Source organism: Moschus berezovskii, chromosome 19 (assembly GCF_049115385.1).
Source record: "Moschus berezovskii isolate FMDL1 chromosome 19, NW_MosBer_1.0, whole genome shotgun sequence".
Classification (NCBI taxonomy): Eukaryota; Metazoa; Chordata; class Mammalia; order Artiodactyla; family Moschidae; genus Moschus; species Moschus berezovskii.
In genome coordinates this window covers 45,073,083-45,096,146 of record NC_142478.1, presented here as the reverse complement: position 1 = coordinate 45,096,146, position 23,064 = coordinate 45,073,083, and the positions used below count along the sequence as shown (strand labels likewise).

At 37.5% G+C, this 23,064-nt stretch overlaps 1 protein-coding gene across 3 annotated transcripts in view; it reads left to right on the top strand.

Annotated features, from left to right (window-relative positions):
- Positions 1-23,064, top strand: part of GRIA2 (glutamate ionotropic receptor AMPA type subunit 2) — a 186,313-nt gene that overhangs the window by 109,618 nt on the left and 53,631 nt on the right. For all 3 annotated transcript variants that reach the window (XM_088827834.1, XM_055404530.2, XM_088827835.1), the window contains exons 5-6: positions 3,866-3,919; positions 8,498-8,659. In XM_088827834.1, coding sequence (XP_088683960.1) covers positions 3,866-3,919; positions 8,498-8,659 — 216 coding nt within the window. The remainder of the gene's footprint in view (positions 1-3,865; positions 3,920-8,497; positions 8,660-23,064) is intronic.

The following is a 23,064-nucleotide window of genomic DNA, read 5'->3' as shown; positions in this document are numbered from 1 at the left end:
TGCAAATGCAAATGTTGATGAAGCCTTAATTGATATAGAAAAATACAAGGCCTGCTGCTGCTGCTAAGTTGCTTCAGTCATGTCCAACTCTGTGCGACCCCATAGACAGCAGCCCACCATGCTCCACTGTCCCTGGGATTCTCCAGGCAAGAACACTGGGGTGGGTTGCCATTTCCTTCTCCAATGTGTGAAAATGAAAAGTGAAAGTGAAGTCGCTCAGTCGTGTCCAACTCTTCGCAACCCCGTGGACTGCAGCCTACCAGGCTCCTCCATCCATGGGATTTTCCAGGCAAGAGTATTGGAGTGGGTTGCCATTGCCTTCTCTGAATACAAGGTCTAAGATATACAAAATAGATTTCTCATGAAATATTGAATAAGTGAACAAAACTAGCTTGTTATGAGGAAGAACAAAATGTTGTATGCCAGAGAAGTGAACACATTAGTAGAAAAGTCTTAATCTTATTTCAGGGTATGAGACTGGGATTTTTTTAACCTGAAATCCTCTTGTTCAAATGTGACCTCAACAACTCATTTGAATTTCAGAAGAGATTCTCATTAAAACTGAATTTTAGTAATAGTCATTAGTCTTTGGTTTTAAAAATTTATGTATTCATGACTCATCATAATACAGGTTGGTGAAACCCTATAAGAAAATATTTCTTTCAAAACCAGAAGAGTGAAACTCTGAGAGCAACTGGGAATATAGGGAATGGAACTTCTTAAAATTTATTTTATTGAAGTATAGTTGATTTACAATGTTAGTTAGTTTCTCCTATACAGCAAAGTGATTCAGTTATCTATCTATCGATCTATCTCTCTATATATACATTCTTTTTCATATTCTTTTCCATGATGGTTTATCACATAATATTGAATAGAGTTCTCTGTGCTATACAGTAGGACTTTGTTATTTATCCTTCTATATGTAATAGTTTGAATTTGCTAATCCCCAAATCCCAGTCCTTCACTACCCCATCTCTCCTCCTTGGCAACCACAAATCTTTTCTCTATGTCTGTGAGTCCATTTCTGTTTCATAGGTAAGTTCCTTTGTATCATATTTTAGATCCCACATGTAAATAATATCATATGGTATTTGTCTTTGGCTTATTTCATTTAGTATGATAATCTCTAGATCCTTCAGTGTTGCTGCAAATGACATTCCTTCATGGAACAGAATGTTTTGAAACAATACATGATCGTGATTAAATAAATGTCCATATGGACATCCATTCAAAATGTACACAATATCTTGGGCGTATATTTTATTTGAATGTACAATGTGCATGTGTGCATTTGTTGAGGACATTATATGTGTCTGGAATGAGGGATACAGAGAAAGGAAAGAAAGAAACTTGACTGCACCCCATGAATTCACTGTTTAGAGGGGAAGGAAAGTGTGCACACATAATCAATGCTACAGTATTGCAGGTTATAATACAATGTGGTCTAAGAGCATGGAGGAGGAAATATCCGTCTCAACTGGAGTTGGAAGATTTATGAAAGGTTCACACACAGGTACCACTTGGCTGGCTGGCTTGTGTTCAAGTCTTCATGTGTTTGTTCAATAAATTTCTCTGAGCATCTAATGCTTGCCAAACAGGCACTGCAGTAGATCCAAAAACATAATGTTAAACAGAACTGGCCTGCCCCACCAAGGTGAACAGTCATGATGTTTTACAGTCCCATATATATGCAACTATAATAATGCTGTATACTATTAAGGAACAGAACAGGATATTATGAGAAAAAAAAGTTGAACACAAAAGTAATTTCAATTGGGAGATCATTGAAGACCTTTGTTGAATAGAGTTTATTAGGCAAAATGTAGGTCTATGGTACATTTAAAGAAAAGGAAACACTATTCACTTATTCCCTCTGTCAAGAGAATGGAGATGAGATAAAACTTTATATTCCTAACAGCTTAAATTAGTTAGAAATAGAATTAAACAATGTTAGTCTTCAGTACTTTATCACTTAATAAAATCTTAGAAACAACTATTTCTAGTTGTGATTAGGTAGGAAAAGGACTCAGACATCAAAAGCATTTAGAAATTAACAAGCTTACTGTTGTTAGTATAATACTAATGGCTCCATAAAACAGAAATATGCTTGTATGACTGATATTAACTCTTAGGCAGAAGCAGGGCTAGACCATTTTCATATTTCTTCTTTCTGTCAATGAACACACAAGTCAAGGACTTCTGCTTCTGGTAGCACCATTTATACTGTGATTTTTCTTAATTCCCAGAAGGAAGACATGCATGATTGATACAGTAGGATGACCAGTAAGCACAGTCAATAAATGCCAGTAGGAAATATGAAACGTGACCATCTGAATTCAGCTTATGTTAATTAAAATGCATTTCATTTAAGAGAATATCTTTTCTTCAAAATCCTACCTTCAATACAGAGTGTTCTTTTTCTGGGAAAAGGCAATTTAGTTGTGTAACATAAAAATAAGTTGCAAAATAATATAAGCCCGAACTCCCTTCCAAATAGCGACCACTTAGAAGCAAAGTCTGCCATATAGGGGAGTGGTGACCCCCTTCTAGGGTTTGGCCCTCCACTTGTTTTCTGACGGGGTTTGATCCTTAGGTTGGGAAGGCCCCCTGGAGAAGGAAAAGGCTACTCACGCCAGTATTCTGGGCCTGGAGAATTCCATGGACTATATAGTCCATGGGGTCACAAAGACTCAGACAAGACTGAGTGACTTTCACTTGCTCTTTGAGCACCTGACTTTGTCTGGGATGAGGAAGTGAATTCAGGAAGGGAATCTTCTAGGAGGTAGCGATTTAGGCTGGGATTCACTGTGCCTCAAGAGACAAAAAACATGGTAGTGGGGGAACTTTCCAAGCAGAGTAAATGGGATCTATGAAAGCCCTGAAGTGATGGAAAGAAACCTTTTGTGCACAGAGAAACTGAAAGAGGACTCTAACTCTAGTTAGAGAGGGAAAAGGTGGGCCTGGATTTTGCTACGTATGAAGGATTTTGATCATTTTGCTAAAAGCAGAGAAGCCCCCAAAATAGTTTAATAAGGGACTGAGGTAATGTTTTCCAATTTTTATTAGCATGTGATGCTTTCCATAGGTGAGACTATTTCCTTAAAAATAGAAATTACAGCTGAGTATCTAAGTACCACTCTACAGCATGGCTATTTCACCACTTTTCTTTATAAGTGATTTAGATCAGTGAGGGGTCCAGTTGATTCAGTAATGTCCAAGATTGTTGTGAGCATTACCAACAATTGCTTATTCCATTCGGTGTTTATCTCACCATTGATTTTTGACTTGGATTTGTGGAGAAAAATTAGCTTCCCTGATATTTTGCTGCTTCAAGCTGGAAATAATATGTTCATTGTAACTAGGCTACAATTATTTCAAGATTCTCAAGATTGGAATATTATTTTACAGTCCTCTGTTAGAATTCTGTTATATACTTCTTAATATTCTTTTAAAATTCATATACTATTGTAAAATACATGTGTGTTTATCTTTGAAGGTAGATTGTGAATATAAAATATCAGATGTTAGTTTCAGCTGTCTATGTTTCTTTGAAGAAAAAGAAAAAGTAGCTGTGGTAGGAATAGAATTATGACTTTCTGTGGATTTTCACTATTAACAAAACCAAGGTAATTATTTTTTTTTTAGTTGTTGGCTTCTTGGATGGTAAAATTTATAAAGCACTGAAATGTATGGTTACTTTTTTCTGAAAGAAATATTCTCTGAATTTGATACTCATGTTTTATCAAATATGACTCTATAAATGATCAAGAAACATCGTAAATAATTTTTTTAAATTGTCTGAATCAAGTCATAAGTAATTTTACATTTGCATTACTTACATTTGTTTTTTTATCTTTGTCAGGTTATTACCATTGGAAAACATGTTAAAGGGTACCATTACATCATTGCAAATCTGGTAGGTGAATTAATGATAGTTATTATTTTAATAGAGATGCCTATAAATTAAAAACAATCAATGGCCAGGATTTATCAATGGTATTTTTAAAACTATATTTTGATTACATTGGTCAGTTAGAAGTGGTGATGTTTTTCTGAATTTGTTATGTTTTAGATTTACTTTCCACTTTGCACATTTGTAAGACTGTGTCTTAGTACAAAAGAAAACCTGGAAATATCTAGAATATTGATATGTTATATATTATTTATTTCTGATTTCCTGCTTGCTGTATAAGCAACACAATGAAAACTGAATTACTACAGTTGATCACTTTTTCTTTGAGATTCCCCTAAAATTAAGATTATACTGAAAACATGTGTGTATTGCTCAATTGTGTCTCTTTGCAACCCTATGGACTGTAACTCACCAGGCTCCTCTGTCCATGGGATTTCTCAGGCAAGAATACAGGAGTGGGTTTCCTTTTCCTCCTCCAGGGGATCTTCCCAACCCAAGGACTGGACCCGCATCTCCTGTGTTGGCAGGCAGATTCTTTACCACTGAATCACCTGAGAAGCCCCTATATTGAAACATCGCAGTGGTTAACTGCATCTCCCTTTCTTCAGTACAATCAAAGTCAATTTAGAATTATCACTAGATGTTTCTGTTTTTTCAAAACAATTTTAAAATCAGCAGTAAAATGAGCTTCAGTTTTTAATGTTCCAAAGATTTACTATCTTTATTAAATGTGACTCTGTATAATTGAGGGCTGCCTCTCCCCAACCTGAGAAAAACCGTGATTAGAAGAGGGACAAAAGAAGAGATTGAGAATGTATTCTCCACAGCATTATAGGACTCTGAGGTTTCCTATTTATACGAATGAAGATCTGTGTCTTGGCTTCTGGAATATTACATTGTTATATCATAAGACATTACTTCTAGTAGTCATGGAGAGATTGAAAAAGCCCACAACTTTACAAGTGATAAATATTGTTTTCAGCATTGATAAAGAATATTAAATCTAAAACATACATGCTATTGGGAAAAGCTGGTTGTTCAATATAAAATTTCTGTTTGGCAATGGAATAGCTACTCTAAATATTCCTTAGAACTTCCTTACCAGTTGGCTTATAGACCCTAAATGACTCCTGACTAGAGAAGCAAGAGTTAAAATAAATGCAGCTCTGTAATCAGTCTTTACAGAACCGTTCTGTGCAGGGAACAGTCTGGACAGTCAGTCCCCATGTGAATTGTGCTATTTGATGAACAGCATAGAACCACACTGAAAGCTGTGATCTTTAAAAATGTCCAGATGGAGAAGTTACATTGGAACATGGAGAAATAATGACAGAAGGAGGTCCATCAATTTGAGAGTTGATATGAAAAAGGAAATATGTGTTTGAATGACCAAAGTAAAAAGAGTGAAAAATAAAAGCAACTTCTTGCTGCTGTCATGCTTCTAGAGAAAAGTCTACCTAATATTTTATCTGAATTCAAGTGGTGTTTTTCCTTTTCTAAATACTTTGTATCCTCACCATATGGAACTTCTGGTGAATCAGTAGATTCAAAGAATCTGTAGAGTGCTGCATTTTCTGAGAATTTCTAGGGCACTTGAAAATTTCCCTGACATTTAAAATTGAAGAATGCCATCCAAAGTTGAAGGGCTTTCATCTTCTAAACTCTTGATTGGACTTGAACACTTTCTCTGCCCAGTGGCTAACGAGTGTAAAAGGAAGTGGTTGTAATAGATAGAAAAATCCTCAGATATTATTGTTGGCTCATTTCTACAGGAATTGCTGAAAGCTTGATTAACCTCCCTAACAGGCTGTGGTTCAGTTCCCGGTATGTCATTAAAAAGGATAAAGTGATAAAGAAGTGGTCATAGGGAATGCAATTTTCCTTTCTTCAGCCCTTTATATACAGATTAAAAGCCTTGCCATCCACCCACCTGACTCTGTCTACAATGAGGCTCACTCATCAACCAGCCCCACTTGGGCACATGCAAATTCCAAGAATCATTTCAGCATCTTCCTCTTAGACTGCCAAGCATTACTAGGCATTTGAGAAAAATCTTTGCCATGAAGGACACAGTACAAATAAACAAGTATAGAGAAATAGGGCAGTCCAGAATCAGAACAATGCTTCAAATTTTAAGAATATGTGCAGAGAAAGAGGAGAAAATGTTATCCATAAAGAAAAGAAAAGGATGCTAACAAAAGGAACAAGAAAGAGCTCTGGGAAGCTCTGGGAAATTAACTTTTTTTTTTTCTAAAATTACATGTAAAATTGCATAACTTGGAAGGTAAATTTGAGAAAATCTTTCAAATTAGGTAGCAAAATGACAATACAATATAAAATGGTGTGTGTAGAGAAGACTGAGGGACTCAGATGTTTAATCTAAGAGTTACATCTTAATAATAAACTTTGTAGAAACACAAATAGTGTAAAAAAGGGGAAGGAAATTATCAAAGAAATGTTCAGAAAAATTCCTGGTATTGAATGACACACACTGCCTATTGAGTACACACAATAATTAAAGACCAAAGTTTTCATATTTTAAACAAAATATCATCATGAAATTTCAGAGATAAATAAAAGATCTTAAAGGTTTTGACAGGTGGAGGCCAGGGAGGAGTATGAAACAGGTCACATGCAAAAAATGATTAGAAATAATGATATTGTAATTTTTAATAAAAAACAAAAGTCTCTGGAACAATGCCTTCAGATTATGAGGGTTTCAACTTAAAATTTAAATGTTAAGTTTTGACCAGACAAAATACCAGTCAATTGTCAGAGCAAAATAAAGGTATTTACAGGCATTCAGTGTCTTCAAAAATGCACCTCCATGCGTCTCAGAGGACTTCTGCGGACTCTAGCAGAAGGAAGGGGTGAAACAGGAGAGAAAAGTGATGTAGAGAATCTGCTCAGAAAAGTGGGGAGGGGCATTTCAGGGGAACCATGGCAGGGCAAATTGAAAGAGGAACCAATCAGGTTGCAGCATTAAGGAGGAAGGCTCCAGGACACAGAAAAAATAGATTACTTGCAATGATTGAATATATTTGATAAAAGCGAAAAGAGTCTGATTCTAGGAGGGATTGGGGGTGGGAGGAGACGGGGATGACAGAGAATGAGATGGCTGGATGGCATCACCGACTCGATGGACATGAGTTTGAGTGAACTCTGGGAGTTGGTGATGGACAGGGAGGCCTGGCGTGGTGTGATTCATGGGGTCGCGGAGAGTCGGACACGACTGAGCCACCGAACTGAACTTACTTGTATAAACATGAAACTTTTTTGTGGAGCAACCGGAAAAAATTAAGGAATGTAAGTATAGAGAAAGTTCTAGTAATGAAAAAAAATGCAGATATCATTAACATCAGAAGGAAATATTATTTAAGAAGGAAAATGAAATCCTAGCACATTGTTTGGCTTTACTCTAAATATCAGAATTTTAAATATGAAAACAGTGAACAGGAAAATGGGAAACGAGCTAGATGGTTTGGTTGAGACTTACACACTCATCTAGCACAAGTACATACTCATAAGAAAACTTAGCATGGTTAAGTTAGGAAAAAAAGAGCAAAGACATTTCATGCAGAAATATAGAGGCAAATACATGAAAAACAAAAATTACTGAAATTGATTGTTTTGAAAAGCTTAACTAACGCGTGTGTGGGGCAGAACAGAAAATCTATGATTTTTGTTATATATATTTTTCCTTTATTTGAATTATTTTGACAAAAAGAAAAAATAAAAACATAATTCGCTAACAAAATATAGATAATTATCCTCCACACAAATAATATTAAACTATATTTTTAATATCAGCAACAAAGAATAGACTCTCTTACATTTTGGAGTCAAAATATTTTCACTTCTTTTGCACAATGATGTGGAATAGTGTATAAAGTGAAAATATTTATAATTGTGACTTTTTAAAACTGTGATTTCATTCAGAAAATGTGCTCCCAACTGAGGTACAATTTAAATCAGCACGGTATTTGAAGTCAGTGGAAACACCATATGACAGTTTTAGTGATGACTGAATTCATCCTAATAATACAGTAGAAGTGAATTTTTTAAAGTTAAATACATTTTATAAAAATTAAGTTTCATGCTTAATTGTTCTCAAATAATGACAAAGCATTTGGAACCTTTCCTTCTCTTTTAAAAGGTTTTATATATTATCTGAGAGAATGAACAATTTAAATAGAAATAACCATCTCACAGTGTTGTAGCTCTTGAAGAACTGGCTAATGTTTAAATATCTGGTGGTGCTCTGTTGTAGATATAATAAATAAAACCCCATTCTTCTCATTAGATAAGGATAAATAAGATTCCATTTCAATAATCTGGAGAACTTTTATGTAAGTAGGACCAGTAGACAATCGATTAAGGACCACGATAACCAAGATGATCCTAAGTGCTGAAGAAGAATATTGGCTGATAAAATGCATGAAACATTTACTATGGGCTTTTTATATCTCTTAGGTGTTCTTTGAAATTTGCAAAACCACAGTGTATAGAGTTATTTGGTAAATGTCAAAGTTCTATTTGGTTCTTAATAGAAAATATTACATAAATGTGTTTTCTACCCAGGGATTTACTGATGGAGACCTATTAAAAATTCAGTTTGGAGGAGCAAATGTCTCTGGATTTCAGATAGTGGACTATGATGATTCTCTGGTATCTAAGTTTATAGAAAGATGGTCAACACTGGAAGAAAAAGAATACCCTGGAGCACACACAACTACAATTAAGGTACATGTCTCTCAGGATCTACCTCCACCTCCATCTCCACCTCCGCCTCCTTTCCCACTTCCATTCCTACCTCCACCTCCATTTCCATCTCCATCTCTATCTCTGCCTCTAACTTCTGGTGATTAGCCTATTTTCTGGGACGCCTTATGAAGAAGAAAAAATTTCTTTGAATAATTAACAAAATAAATATAGTGCCTTATGCAATCAAAGAATCTTTGAATGTTCTGTGGGTTTGGGCACATTTAAGTCTTTACTTGTTTATTCAATATATTTTATTGTATGTACACATGCAGGCCTATATTTATGTCCAAATATGAATATTTCTGCTGTTGATAGGAAGGTTTTTGTTTTTCTTCTGTTGGTCACCTTATTGAGAGCAGAGATAAGAGGGAGTGTGGGGAGATCTCACCTGGGGGAGGGCATGGAAGAGTGAGTGGGCTGAGATCATGTTCACTTGCTTTATGAAACTAGAGTTATATGACAATTAAAAGTTGCAGAACATTGTCAAGTGTGTAGTGATCTATTTATGTGTGTGTTATAAAGCACACTGTGCAAGAACCAGTCAGGAACAGTGTTATTTCAGATGCCCTCACAGTTATGTTGATACATCCTGGAGAATTTTAGTTGATGCTCTTGTTTTCTGCAAAAATGGAAAAAACAGATATAAATGTTTGCCTTTAAATTTGTATCTGGCTGTGAGTCTGGTGCTAGAAAAAAATTAGGAGCTCTGAAGTTTTCTACTTTGGGGTGTGTAAATGGATCCTTTTAATTTTGTGAGAATTTGACACAGAATTAAAGTGTCCCATGGGATGTTAAAGAATAGACCAGAACTAATTTTTTCTCAAAAGTAGGTGGCTTCTTGTTTGGTGACCTTGACTGAGATTCAGCACATATGCATTTATAACAGGGTTATGGTCTTGTGGGCATGTCTTCGTGCAATGGGGCTGCTGAGAGTCAGCAAGGGGACACCCATCAGTGTCTGTCTCCACCAGCTCTCAGCAGGGATCTGACTGTGGATCCCATCCGGTGGGATTGCAGGCTTCCCTGCACCCAGGTATGGTGCCAGTATAGTTCTCTGATGGAGCTTACGTGTGGCACTCACCCTCAGATGGAGCTGACGTGTTTCTGTGAACACTCTGTTAGTCATCCTGTAGCCTCCCACAGCTGCTGGCTGTGAGAGGATGAAAGCAAAGATGATTTTTACTCATGGAAGTCATATCATTATTAAAGTTCATGTGCCATACATCAAAGTTCAAGCAGATTTGGAGCATGAGAGATTGTTGGCAATGTGTTCTGCCAACAATATTTGGCAGAACAAATATTCTGCCAAAAAATGTAGCCAAGATTGCCAAGATGTAGCACCAGATTTCACTTTGTTGGTGACCTTTCTTGCTGTAGCATTTCCTTCCATACTGGCTCCCTGATGGCTCCTTCTACCAAGTTTCAGAGAGTTTGTGATGGCCCTTCCTTGTGGGGCACTCCAGAAAGCACAGGCTCATAAATATGAAAACATAGGCTCTTCCATTTATTGGGGGTTCTAGTTCCACAGAAAAGCTTAAAGATAAAGTAATGTGTATCCCTTGAGGGGGAACTAGGACCCTGCCGCAAGTCTGCCCTGTTGTCTCTTGGCTGCTCCTTGTCTGTACATCCCCTCCTTTCACGATTAGCAACTGTTTGAACCTGCCCTTTGGAACTCAGGGAAGGCCATGAATCCAGATTAAAGGAATGAAGGTGCTTCACATACCTTGATCCTTATCAGAAACCCCACCTTTGAACCATTGCTATAAAACTCCTCACCAATTTCTCCCATATTGGGACACACAGTTTTTCAAGGCATGAACTTGCTGTGTCCCACTTTGTCTCACAAAGCAATAATGCCGTCCTTTTCTACTTCATCCCCCAACACAACTAAAACAAGTAGGCTCCAAGTCACTGTTTGAGTCTAAGCTCAAAAATAAAACAACATTTACAAAGACTTATCAACATTTAGCATAGCTTTGGAAACATAGGTGCCAATAGAAGATATATCTTATATGGCCTTTGAATCTTGATTACAAGTACTGAAAATCCATGTGGAAGATGTGCCTTTGGCTAGGAATTCGTCATAACATGGGCTTGTATTGCTCATGTACTAGAGAGCTGAGAACTGAAGGTATTTGTAAAAAATGACCCTTGCCATTGCTAATCCACAGTCAATGGTGGATACAAACATGTCAATAAGCAAATATTATATAATACAGAGCAATGCATGTAAAATATGGAAGCTCCTACACTTGATTAGGAGAGTATGGTAGGTAGGATAGTAAAGAAGGCTTTCCAGAGGTGGAATGCCTGAGCAGAGCATGGTTGAGCAGGAAAAAAAGTGGAGGAGGATGCTTGGGAAGAAGAACCAGATTGATGAAATAGCATGAGCAATCCAGGGAATTGGGGAGGGGTACAGTTCCAAGAGATCAGGCTCTTCAGTTGTCGACAGATGTAAAAGAGTAATTCCAAGACAAGACTTTCATGATTATTTCTCTCATGATTTTTCCCATGGGCAGAAGAGAGGAACAAAATCTAGATAGGGAACAATATACCATTTCCTAATATAAACAGGTGGCTTATATGATCTGTTCAAGGAAAGGGAGTAAAAATAACTGCTAATGTGGTTCTTTCTTTGCACATTTTCTTTTGAATCATTGACTGTACCAGATGCTTTGCCTGATCATTTAAATCATGTTTTATTATATTACAATAAAAATGTATGCTATAGGCATGAAAACTTATAAAAATACAATTCACTGCATCAAATTCTCTCTGTAGTTAGGCATTAGAAGTGACATAATTTATATTGAGTTGTGGGACTATTTTTTTAAAATTTTAATTGGAGGCTAATTACTTTACAATATTGTATTGATTTTGCTGTACATTGACATGAATCCACCCCGGGTGTACATGTGTTCCCCATCTTGAACCCCCCTCCCATCTATAATTAAATTAATGATTATTTTAAAGTTTTAGTGTTCCTTGAAAGTTAATGCAGGTACTATAGTTTCTTAAGTAAAATCAATCTTATTCAGTCAATACAAGTAAAATCTTAAATTGTCAATATTTCGCATATTTTAATAAACACCAAATATTATAAATGTTAAATTTCTTCATTCTTAAATCCTGTACAAAAAAGTAACTCTAGAATTGTGGCACTGAGATTTTAAATCTGATTCTCTTTCACTAATTTGCTAATGTTCAATGATCATTCATCAATTCAATACATATTTACTGAGTTTTTACTTTGCAAGTTGGCACTGTTATAGGTCTCAGAGAAGACAAACTTCTAGTCTTCATGGAATCAGTTGTCTTCAGGCTAGAAACCAGCAATGACCTTGTAACTTCAGAGGAAAATATCTTACTAATGTGTGGAAATCAGCACAGTCTAAAACTTCTGATTTCTACCCTGCTGCCTCTTCAACCCCTGAAAAATTATTCCTGTAACAGTCTTCCACTGTCAGTTGGTAGCAACACTGTCTTCACAGTTATCCTTTCAACCAAGGACTTCTCTCTTGCCCTGTAGCCCACAACTAATCTGTCAGCACATCCTACTTCTTTTTCTGCACCCCCTTACATCCAGCCACCATGGCCTTGCTGCTGGGGATATTGCAGTGATTTCCCAGACTGGATTCCCTTGCTCTACATTTGTCCTTCTATCTTCCAGGCTTGTGGTCTTTTTAAAATTTAAATTGTATTATGCTGCGGACACTGTGTAACTCAGATTGGGACTTGAAACCTTGGTCTTTTAACTGAGATCTCACCTGGTCTCAGGGCTTAATGAAGCTCAGGTTCTTGATGTCTCAGCTCAGAAAGAGTTCAGTGAGAGAGTGAGAGATAAAGTGATAGGTAAGAAGTGGATTTATTTAGCAAGAAACACACTCCACAGACAGAGTGTGGGCCATTTCAAAAGGTGAGGATGGTCCCAGGGTATGGGGTTGTCAGTTTTTATAGGGGCAGTTAATTTCATTGGTTAATGAGTGGGAGGGGCTTCCCTGGTGGCTCAGAGGTTAAAGCATCTGCCTCCAATGAGGGAGACCCGGGTTCGATCCCTGGGTTGGGAAGATCCCCTGGAGAAGGAAATGGTAACCCACTCCAGTATTCTTGCCTGGAGAATCCCATGGACGGAGAAGCCTGCTAGGCTACAGTCCACGGGGTCGCAAAGAGTAGGACATGACTGAGCGACTGAACAGAACAGAACGAGTGGGAGAAGTATTCTAGATATTTTTGGAGAAGGGGTGGGGATTTCCAGGAATTGGGTCACCACCCACTTTTTGGTCTTTGATGGTCAGCTTTGGAACTGTCACAGCCCCTGAGGGTATGTCACTTAGCTTCCTGATGTGTCACAGTGAGTGTATACTGAGCTCAAGGTCTAGTGGAAGTTGACTTATCTACCATCTTGGATTCAGTTCAGTTCAGTCGCTCAGTCGTGTCCGACTCTCCGAGGCCCCATGAATCACAGAACGCCAGGCCTCCCTGTCTATCACCAACTCCTGGAGTTCACTCAAACTCATGTCCACAGAGTTGGTGATGCCATCCAGCCATCTCATTCTCTGTCGTCCCCTTCTCCTCCCGCCCCGAACCCTTCCCAGCATCAGAGTCTTTTCCAGTGAGTCAACTCATCACATGAGGTGGCCAAAGTATTGCAGTTTCAGCTTTAGCATCAGTCCTTCCAATGAACACCCAGGATCGATCTCCTGTAGAATGGACTGGTTGGATCTCCTTGCGGTACAAGGGACTCTCAAGAGTCTTCTCCAACACCACAGTTCAAAAGCATCAATTCTTCGGCAAACAGCTTTCTTCACAGTCCAACTCTCACATCCATACATGACCACGGGAAAAACCATAGCCTTGACTAGACAGACATTTGTTGGCAAAGTAATGTCTCTGCTTTTTAATATATTATCAAGGTTGATCATAACTTTCCTTCCAAGGAGTAAGCGTCTTTTAATTTCATGGCTGCAATCAGCATCTGCAGTGATTTTGGAGCCCAAAAAAATAAAGTCTGACACTGTTTCCACTGTTTTTCCATCTATTTCCCATGAAGCGATGGGGCCAGATGCCATGATCTTTGTTTTCTGAATGTTGAGCTTCAAGCCAACCTTTTCACTCTCCTCTTTTACTTTCATCAAGAGGCTTTTGAGTTCTTCTTCACTTTCTGCCATAAGGGTAGTGTCATCTGCATATCTGAAATTATTGATATTTCTCCCAGCAATCTTGATTCCAGCTTGTGCTTCTTCCAGCCCAGCGTTCCTCATGATGTACTCTGCATATAAGTTAAATAATTAAGGTGACAATATACAGCCTTGACACACTCATTTTCCTATTTGGAACCAGTCTGTTGTTCCATGTACAGTTCTGACTATTGCTTCCTGACCTGCGTATAGGTTTCTCAAGAGGCAGGTCAGGTGGTCTGGTATTCCCATCTCTTTCAGAATTTTCCACAGTTTATTGTGATCCACACATCAAAGGCTTTGGCATAGTCAATGAAGCAGAAATAGAAGTTTTTCTGGAACTCTCTTGCTTTCTCCATGATCCAGCGGATGTTGGCAATTTGATCTCTGGTTCCTCTGCCTTTTCTAAAACCTGCTTGAACATCTGAGAGTTCACGGTTCACATATTGCTGAAGCCTGGCTTGGAGAATTTTGAGCATGACTTTACTAGCGTGTGAGATGAGTGCAATTGTGAGGTAGTTTGAGCATTCTTTGGCATTCCCTTTCTTTGGGATTGGAATGAAGACTGACCTTTTCCAGTCCTGTGGCCACTGCTGAGTTTTCCAAATTTGCTGGCATATTGAGTGCAGCACTTTCACAGCATCATCTTTCAAGATTTGAAATAGCTCAACTGGAATTCCATCACCACCACTAGCTTTGTTAGTAGTGATGCTTTCTAAGGCCCACTTGACTTCACATTCCAAGATGGCTGGCTCTAGGTCAGTGATCACATTATCGTGACTATCTTGGTCGTGAAGATCTTTTTTGTACAGTTCTTCTGTGTATTCTTGCCACCTCTTCTTATCATCTTCTGCTTCTGTTAGGTCCATACCATTCCTGTCCTTTGTCGAGCCCATCTTTGCATGAAATGTTCCCTTGGAATCTCTAATTTTCTTGAAGAGATCTCTTGTTTTTCCTATTCTGTTGTTTTCCTCTATTTCTTTGCGTTGATCACTGAGGAAGGCTTTCTTATCTCTCCTTGCTATTCTTTGGAACTCTGCATTCAGATGCTTATATCTTTCCTTTTCTCCTTTGCTTTTCACTTCTCTTCTTTTCACAGCTATTTGTAAGGCCTCCTCAGACAGCCATTTCGCTTTTTTGCATTTCTTTTCCATGGGGATGGTCTTGGTCCCTGTCTCCTGTACAATGTCACGAACCTCCGTCCAGAGTTCATCAGGCACTCTATCTATCAGATCTAGTCCCTTAAATCTATTCCTCACTTCCACTGTATAATCATAAGGGATTTGATTTAGGTCATACCTGAATGGTCTAGTGGTTTTACCTACTTTCTTCAATTTAAGTCTGAATTTGGCAATAAGGAGTTCATGATCTGAGCCACAGTCAGATAGTTAGTTCTAATCATGTCATATCCTGGGGCTATGCTGTTCTTTCAAATGTTGTGCCTGCCCCTTCCCTCCTGTTTCACCACTGTTCTTCTCCAGGCCACTCGGTTGCCATCTATGCCATTGGAGTAAAAGCTAGATGCATCCCTTTGGCTCATGTGGCTGTGCATACCCTGCCTTCCTCTTCTCGGCTCTTCCCTGGCTCCCTCTGCTTCACCTGTGGTGGCCTTTCTACCCATTCTTAATCACAAGAGACCTTCCTCCCTCAGCACTGAATCATCCTTCTTATGGACTGTTCTCCCCTTCACATCTGCAAAGCTAAGCCTCCTGCCTTCTGTGGTCTTTATTCAGATGCCATCTCCTCAAAGAAGCTAGCAACAGGATTTCTGTTTAAAATTGCAATCTCCCCACCCATCAGAGTGTGTCCCATGCCCTTTCCTTGCTCCAGTATTTTTCTGTTTAATGCCTCCTGGTGTACTGTATTCATAATGAACTTACTCATTACTTTGTTAAACGTCTGGCTCCTTCAGCTTGAAAGTAAGTGCTGTGGAGGCAGGGGTTTTTGGTTGGTGTTTGTTTGTTTCCTGATTTTGTTTGTTCCTAGCTCCTAGAAGTAGGCCTGGCACAGAGCAGCTCTTTAGCAAAAGGCTTTCTGAATGAACAGACAAAGGAAAGCACCCTTAAGAGGCTCCTATTCCCAGATCTGTAAGCAAGAAAGTCTTCCTTTTTTGAGGGAATCATATGGAATTTAAAACCTGAGGGAGAAATAAGTATTAGAAGAAGGAAGGGAACATGACTACCCACAAAGTCCCCAGTGAAAGGAAAATATAAATATTTCTGTAAGGCTGGAAGTTGAACAGAGGAGTTTTTAGGGAATTCTGACAAAGAATACTTTATAGACATATATGTGCCTTGTTGGCCTCTAAGGAATTATTTGTCTTATTCTGAGGACTTCCCAGGTGGTGCTGGTGGTAAAGAACCCATCTGCCTAATGCAGGAGATATAAAAGACTCAAGTTTGATAGCTGGGTCAGGAAGATCTTCTGTAGGAGGGCATAACAACCCACTCCAATATTCTTGCCTGAAGAATCCCCATGGACCAGCCTGATGGGCTATGGTTTCATAGGGTCACAAAGAGTTGGACACAACTGAAGCAACTTAGCATGCATGAGAGCAGCCAGAACACCCTAGAGGAGAACGATGGCTATAGGTTTGATACACAAAGATTATGCGCTGCCCTGGTGACAACAGATCTTGGTGATGGACTTTTAGGAAGATTTCAGGAGCAATCCAGACAATAACTGGTAGTTGTCTGAATGGTGGTTGTGGCATGAGGAGGGAGGGAAATAAATGGATTTGTTACACTTGCCAGTTCTTTCCATTTCATTAGAAATAATAATTGCAAAAATCATAACCCTACATTTGTAATATATGAATATAAATTCAGTTGAGAGGTATTTGTGGATTGAAAACAAGATTCAGAAAGACACTCTGCATCCTTCTATTTTATTAGCCCCACAGCTCATGCCAGAATTTGCACAAAGTAGGCACATAAGAGAGATTTGTAGAAATGAAGAGGAATGAAGTGAAAAATAAGTCAATATTTTGAATATATCAAGATAGAGGGAAAGGAAAAAATAGGTAATTGTCATTGCTATAAGATGGGGTTTAAATTTTTGTCCTGACCATCTGTTGTGTTCTTTTACCCAGCTGTGGCAGAAAAGTAGTGTTATTTTGCTGGATGAAATATAAAATTCTATGGTAATCAGATCTGAACTATCATGGTGCCTGGGTTTAAATGGGACAGTTGCAGTGAGCATTTTACCTTTCTTAAAAAAAAAAAATGTTGACAAAGAGATAATTCAGATGATTTGACACTATCTTAAAACTACTTTGCATACATTTCTGTTTTGAGATAGATTTTTGGTGTTTTCAGGGTCTTCAACGACTTGCAATATATAATCATCCATTGTACCTTGTCATGTGGCCAGTTTGGACCTTGTTCGAATTGTGCCTGTTGGGACCTGCAGGTGTTAAGGAATTCAACCATAATATAGGACTGATATTGTGTGTCACCTTAAATAATGGCTTTCCTCCAAGAATCCCATTTTACTCAGAAAAAGACTTAAAACAGGAATTCAAACTTTCTTAATTATGAGGCCTGTTGAAAAATAGTATAATCACTTTGAGTTCAGTAATTAGCCTCATTCATTAAATGTGCTGTGGTGGCTTCATGAAAATGATTCTACTCCTTGATTGTTTTAACTGACCAAACTCACTGCTGGCACATTGTCATCCCCTACAATGAATATTAAAGTATTTTTGACATGCAACCAAAACAGTTGCTTGACAAGATTTATCTCTTATGTTTTGTGGTTTAGGTTTAAAAAGTGTTTATATAACTGAAATAAACTTAAATTAGAAATATATTGATAAAATCACATATTTTATAAAAAGTAATGGAAATGATATATTAAACTATGGAGACACATATTACACCAAGAAAAATGAAAATACATTATTACTGTTTGAATTATAATGCATGATATATGGGCTCATCTCATGTCCATATTTTCTCATCTGAAAGGGAATAAATGTCCATGATTGCTGAGATTTCTCCCAAATTTAATACCATGATTATGTGATGTGCAAATTTATGCACTACAACCCATATGCTAATATTTGTAATTTTTGCCAAATTTATGACCCTCAAATAGCTCCTCTTTGTATCAAAGATTGTAGTGACTTGTAGCTGGACAGCTCTGACAAAATCAATTCTTAAATAACCCGGAAAATATTGTTTTTATTGTTCAGGCTACAAAAATAAGGAAATTTCACCTGTTAGGAGATTCCTAAGAAGTAGGGAAGGTTGGGGGGGAGAATTTATGCAGTGAACAAAATAAAATATCAGCCTCTAAGTCTTTACATTCCAATGGATTAATCAAAACCAGATAATGTGTTGATTTGAGTATGTTGTTTTCAATATATTCTTTTTACTTTCAAGAGTCTTCCCAGTGGGTTAAAAACTTATTTTTATTATTCAAAGAAAATAATAATAGAAAAGATGTTCATTTTGGTTTCTTGCCAATTGAGCTGTCTTTTCACTCTTGGAAATGTGATACATCTTGTGTGCTTATAAAGACGTTGAGTTTTTATTAGTTTTCTAATTAAGACTTAAGTATAAATTAAAAAAAAAAAAACACCTTTGACTGTGTGGATCACTCAAACTGGAAAACTCTTAAAGAGATGGGAATACCAGACCACCTTACCTGCTTCCTGAGAAACCTGTATGCAGGTCAAGAAGCAACATTTAGAACCGGACTTGGAACAATGCACTGGTTCAAAATCGGGAAAAGTTGTCAAGGCTGTATATTGTCACTCTGATTATTTAACTTGTATGCAGAGTACATCATGCAAAATGCTGGGCTGGATGAAACACAAGCTGGAATCAAGATTGCTTGGAGAAACAGCAATAATCCCAGATATGCAGATGACACCACCCTTATGGCAGAAAGCAAAGAGGAACTAAAGAGCCACTTGATGATAGTGAAAGAGGAGAGTGAAAAAAAAGCTGGCTTAAAACTCAACAAAGAACTAAGGTCATGTCATCCAGTCCCATCATTTCATGACAAATAGATGCAGAAACAATGGAAACAGTGAAAGACTTTTTTTCTTGAGCAAAATCACTCAGATGTGACTGAAGCCATGAAATTAAAAGACACTTGCTCCTTGGAAGAAAAGCTGTGACAAACCTAGACAAAGTATTAAAAAGCAGAGACATTAGACATTATACTGACAAAGGTCCATCTAGTCAAAGCTATGGTTTTTTCCAGTAGTCATGCATGGATGTAAGAGTTGGACCATAATGAAGCCTGAGTGCTGAAGAACTGATGCTTTTGAACTGTGGTGTTGGAGAAGACTCTTGAGAGTCCCTTGGACTGCAAAGAGATCAAACAAGTCAATCCTGAAGGAAATCAGTCCTGAATACTAAAGGACTGATGCTGAAGCTGAAGCTCCAATACTCTGGCCACCTGAGGCGAAGAGTTGACTCATTTGAAAAGACCCTAATGCTGGGAAAGATTGAAGGCAGTAGGAGAAGGGGATGACAGAGGATGAGATGATTAGATGACATCACTGACTCAGTGACATGAGTTTGAGAAAACTCTGGGAGATAGGGAAGGACAGGGAAGCCTGGTGTGCTGCAGTTCATGGGGTAGCATTGAGTCAACCACGACTGAGCAACTAAATAACAATTAAGACATTATTTTTAGAACAGATTTAGGTTCACAGAAGAATTGAGCAGAAAGTACAGAGATTTCCTGTATGTCCCCTGTTCCTATACCTCACAGCCTCTTTCAATATCAATTTCCCTCACCAGAGTGATGTATGTGTGGGAGTTGAGGAGCCTGTGTTGACACATGGCTTGTAATTACCCAAGGTCCATAGTTTATGTTACCATTCACCCTTTTTTTCAGTTTTGTTTGTTTGTTTTCTTCAGACTGTTCCCTACCACATTTCACGAGAAAATGACTTTTGGCTATCTCCAAATAAAATCTACCCTTAGAGATGAAAATTCTTCCATCATTGGCTTTTTCCTTTTTCTAAAGTATGTAATCTGAGCCAATCTCAAAGGAGTGAGCAAGTTTCATAAATGCTTTTTTCTGTGCCACATTTTATATATGCTGCTATATGGAAGTGAATACAGTTAAAATCCAATATAAAAATAATCAAACAAAAGAAAAGCCCATTCACGCTTGGCCTTATGCATTCTACAGGTTTGGATAAATAGATAATAGCATGCTTTCATTGTTATTGTTTCATACAGAGCATTTCCGTGGCTCTAAAAGCCCTTTGCATTTCATTTATTTATCCCTCCTCCCACCACCAACACCTGGCCACCACTGACTGATCGTTTTACTATCTCCATAGTTACACCTTTTCCAGAATGTCATACAGTTGAAATTATATAGTGTGTACCCTTTTTTGATTGGCTTCTTACACTTAGTCATTTACATTTAAAATTCCTCTGTGTCTTTGGTAGCTTAGTATATCACTCGTTTTTAACTCTGATAATATTCTTTTGTCTTCATGTACCTCACATTATTTATCTTTTCATTTATTGAAGACTATCTTGGTTGCTTCCAAGTTTTGACAGTTATAAATAAAGCTGCTATTAACATGTGTGGTGTTTTTTGAGTGGGCTTCATGTCTTAGCTCCTTTGGGTAAACACGAAGGAGTGTGGTGGCTCGATCACATAAAAGTATGTTTAGTTTTGTAGGAAATGATCTGTCTCCCAAAGTAGCTGTACTGTTTTGCATTTCCACTGACAATGAGTGAGAGTTCCTGCTGTTCCAGTGATGTTGGGTCTTAATGAAGATTCAGTGATTTTATTCAGTGAAGCTACAAAGTGCATGTATTTAAAAGGCGTTAGAGGAAAGTAGAAAGCAATGGCAAGCCACTCTGGTACTCTTGCCTAGAAAATCACATGGACAGAGGAGCCTGGTGGGCTGCAGTCCATGGGGTCGCTACTAGTCGGACATGACTGAGCGACTTCACTTTCACTTTTCACTTTCACACATTGGAGAAGGAAATGGCAACCCACTCCAGTGTTCTTGCCTGGAGAATCCCAGGGACGGGGGAGCCTGGTGGGCTTCCGTCTATGGGGTCACACAGAGTCGGACACGACTGAAGTGACTTAGCAGCAGCAGCAGAGGAAAGTAGAGATGACCTTATCACAGACAGCTCTTTCCCGGAGGGTAGACTTCAGTTGAATTTGAAATTAAAAGAAGTGAATAATTTTAAGTTTATAATGTATTTCATTTTTTTTTCCTTTTCTATGGCTTTAGGTGATTTCAGGCCATTGCCAAGAAGCTTAAAGAAAAGAGAGACTTTGTAAACTTTATTATAAGCTTAATTATTTTTCCTAGAGCTCATCATTTTTGACTATGTTGATAATTTTGTAATGAAGAAACTGAGAGTTATTATATGATTCTCTAGGGAGATATCATTTAGTTTATAATAATTTTAACTAAATAATTGATGTTATTTTTTTAAATGGCTGTATACAATTTATCAGACTATAAACTATTTGTATGTTATACAAATGCTATTTGTATAGAAACTAATTAATGTTAAAGAAAAATTTTAAATGGTTATTAGTTTGGGCAATGCTGACCAATCAAAGTAATTGGAATTTTTACTGCAGGATTTCTCAGGGCCTTTAATATGGCAACATGAAAATTACTTTCTGAACTTATTAGATCAGAGACTTATAGATCAGGATGGTGGTTTTTCAAAACAGTGTAAAGACAAGCTAATTTTGCAACAAAATAGATAGTAATAAAAGGAAAAAAGAAGGCAAACATGCGGGTCAATAACTTTGATTTTTAGCGTATTTTAAAACTCAAAATCCAACAGTCCCAGTGCGCCTGGACTCCAGACTTTCAGATCCAAAACTGGGACAGGCCAAGGCAAACCAGGACAGCCTGTCACCTCATTACCCCTGAACTGAAGAGATCGGAATTCAAATTCCACCTTTGCCATATATTTTTGTGACCCTGAGCAAAATATAACTTGATAACTTGTAATCTTCACCTATACCATAAAAGTATTTGTTGCATAGAGTTTTTTTTTTTTTAAAGGACTTTCTGGGAAACTACCCAGCTCATGTTTGACACATAGAGAACTAAAACAACATGAATTCTTCCTTTTTCCCTCACTTACCTTTCCAACTCCACTATGACATAGAAGGGACATTGTTCTGCTTATCTCATTGATAAGAAACTTTGCACACACTTTAGTTAACTTGCTCAAGGCAACAGAGTAGTAAATGCTATAATCAGAGCTTGAGGCTGCTCTGATAGAGATCAGAAGATGCTGTATTAAATGCTTTTTAAACTATACTCAATTCAGTTTCAAGTGTCAAGGAAGATATCGAAATACCCATTCACAGGAAATTTTGTGACAGTTTCATAATACTAAAGCCTAGTACTTACTTTTTGAATGATGTTTTGATTTTTTCTCCTATTTTTAAAGCACCATGCAGATAACATATGTTTCAGAATAGGTGCTATCATTATGACCCATAAAATTTTATATTACAGCCTAGTTACCCTCTGTATATTCATCACATTTTAAATGTATACAGAACTTCTTTTCATCTCATTTTGTTTTTTGACTATAAGAATAACATTTTCTGTTATCAGTGATTAGAGAAATGTGTTACTGAATAATGTAACTATTGGGCAAAACAAACATGTTTAAAATGCATAGATCATTTTATTTTAGAAAAATGAGTCTCAATAAAGATACACTTAAAAATGAAATAAAAAGTGCATTTGGAAAACGGACCATAAAAATGTTTTCCCAGATTTCTTCTTCAAGTGTGGATAGGAGTGATTGTGGTAGAGCACCACATAATGGCACCCCACCGATATATAAATTTCCAAGTCAGCTGAGGAATTTCACAGAACATAAACATCAGGACAGGGATGATGCATTTGTTTTCAAGGAAGGAGGTTGTTACATCGCCATCATGTTCCCTTCAAATTAATTTACATCTAGTTTAGTGAATGGTAGAATAAAATTGAAATATTTAACTATACAATCAAAAATGTGAACATATTTGTTGAGAAAAATAAACGAGCCACATATGCAGAACATAAACCAGAAGGAGCTCTGGATACAAAGGCTGTTGATTTTCTCTCAGCCCAGAATTGAATCTATGATTGTGACTATTAATTTACAATGATAATAAGCTTGAGACTTGATTAGATTTGAACATTTGGTAAAGGTTGGAAGGATTTTTCTTCTTAGTGAGCTCATG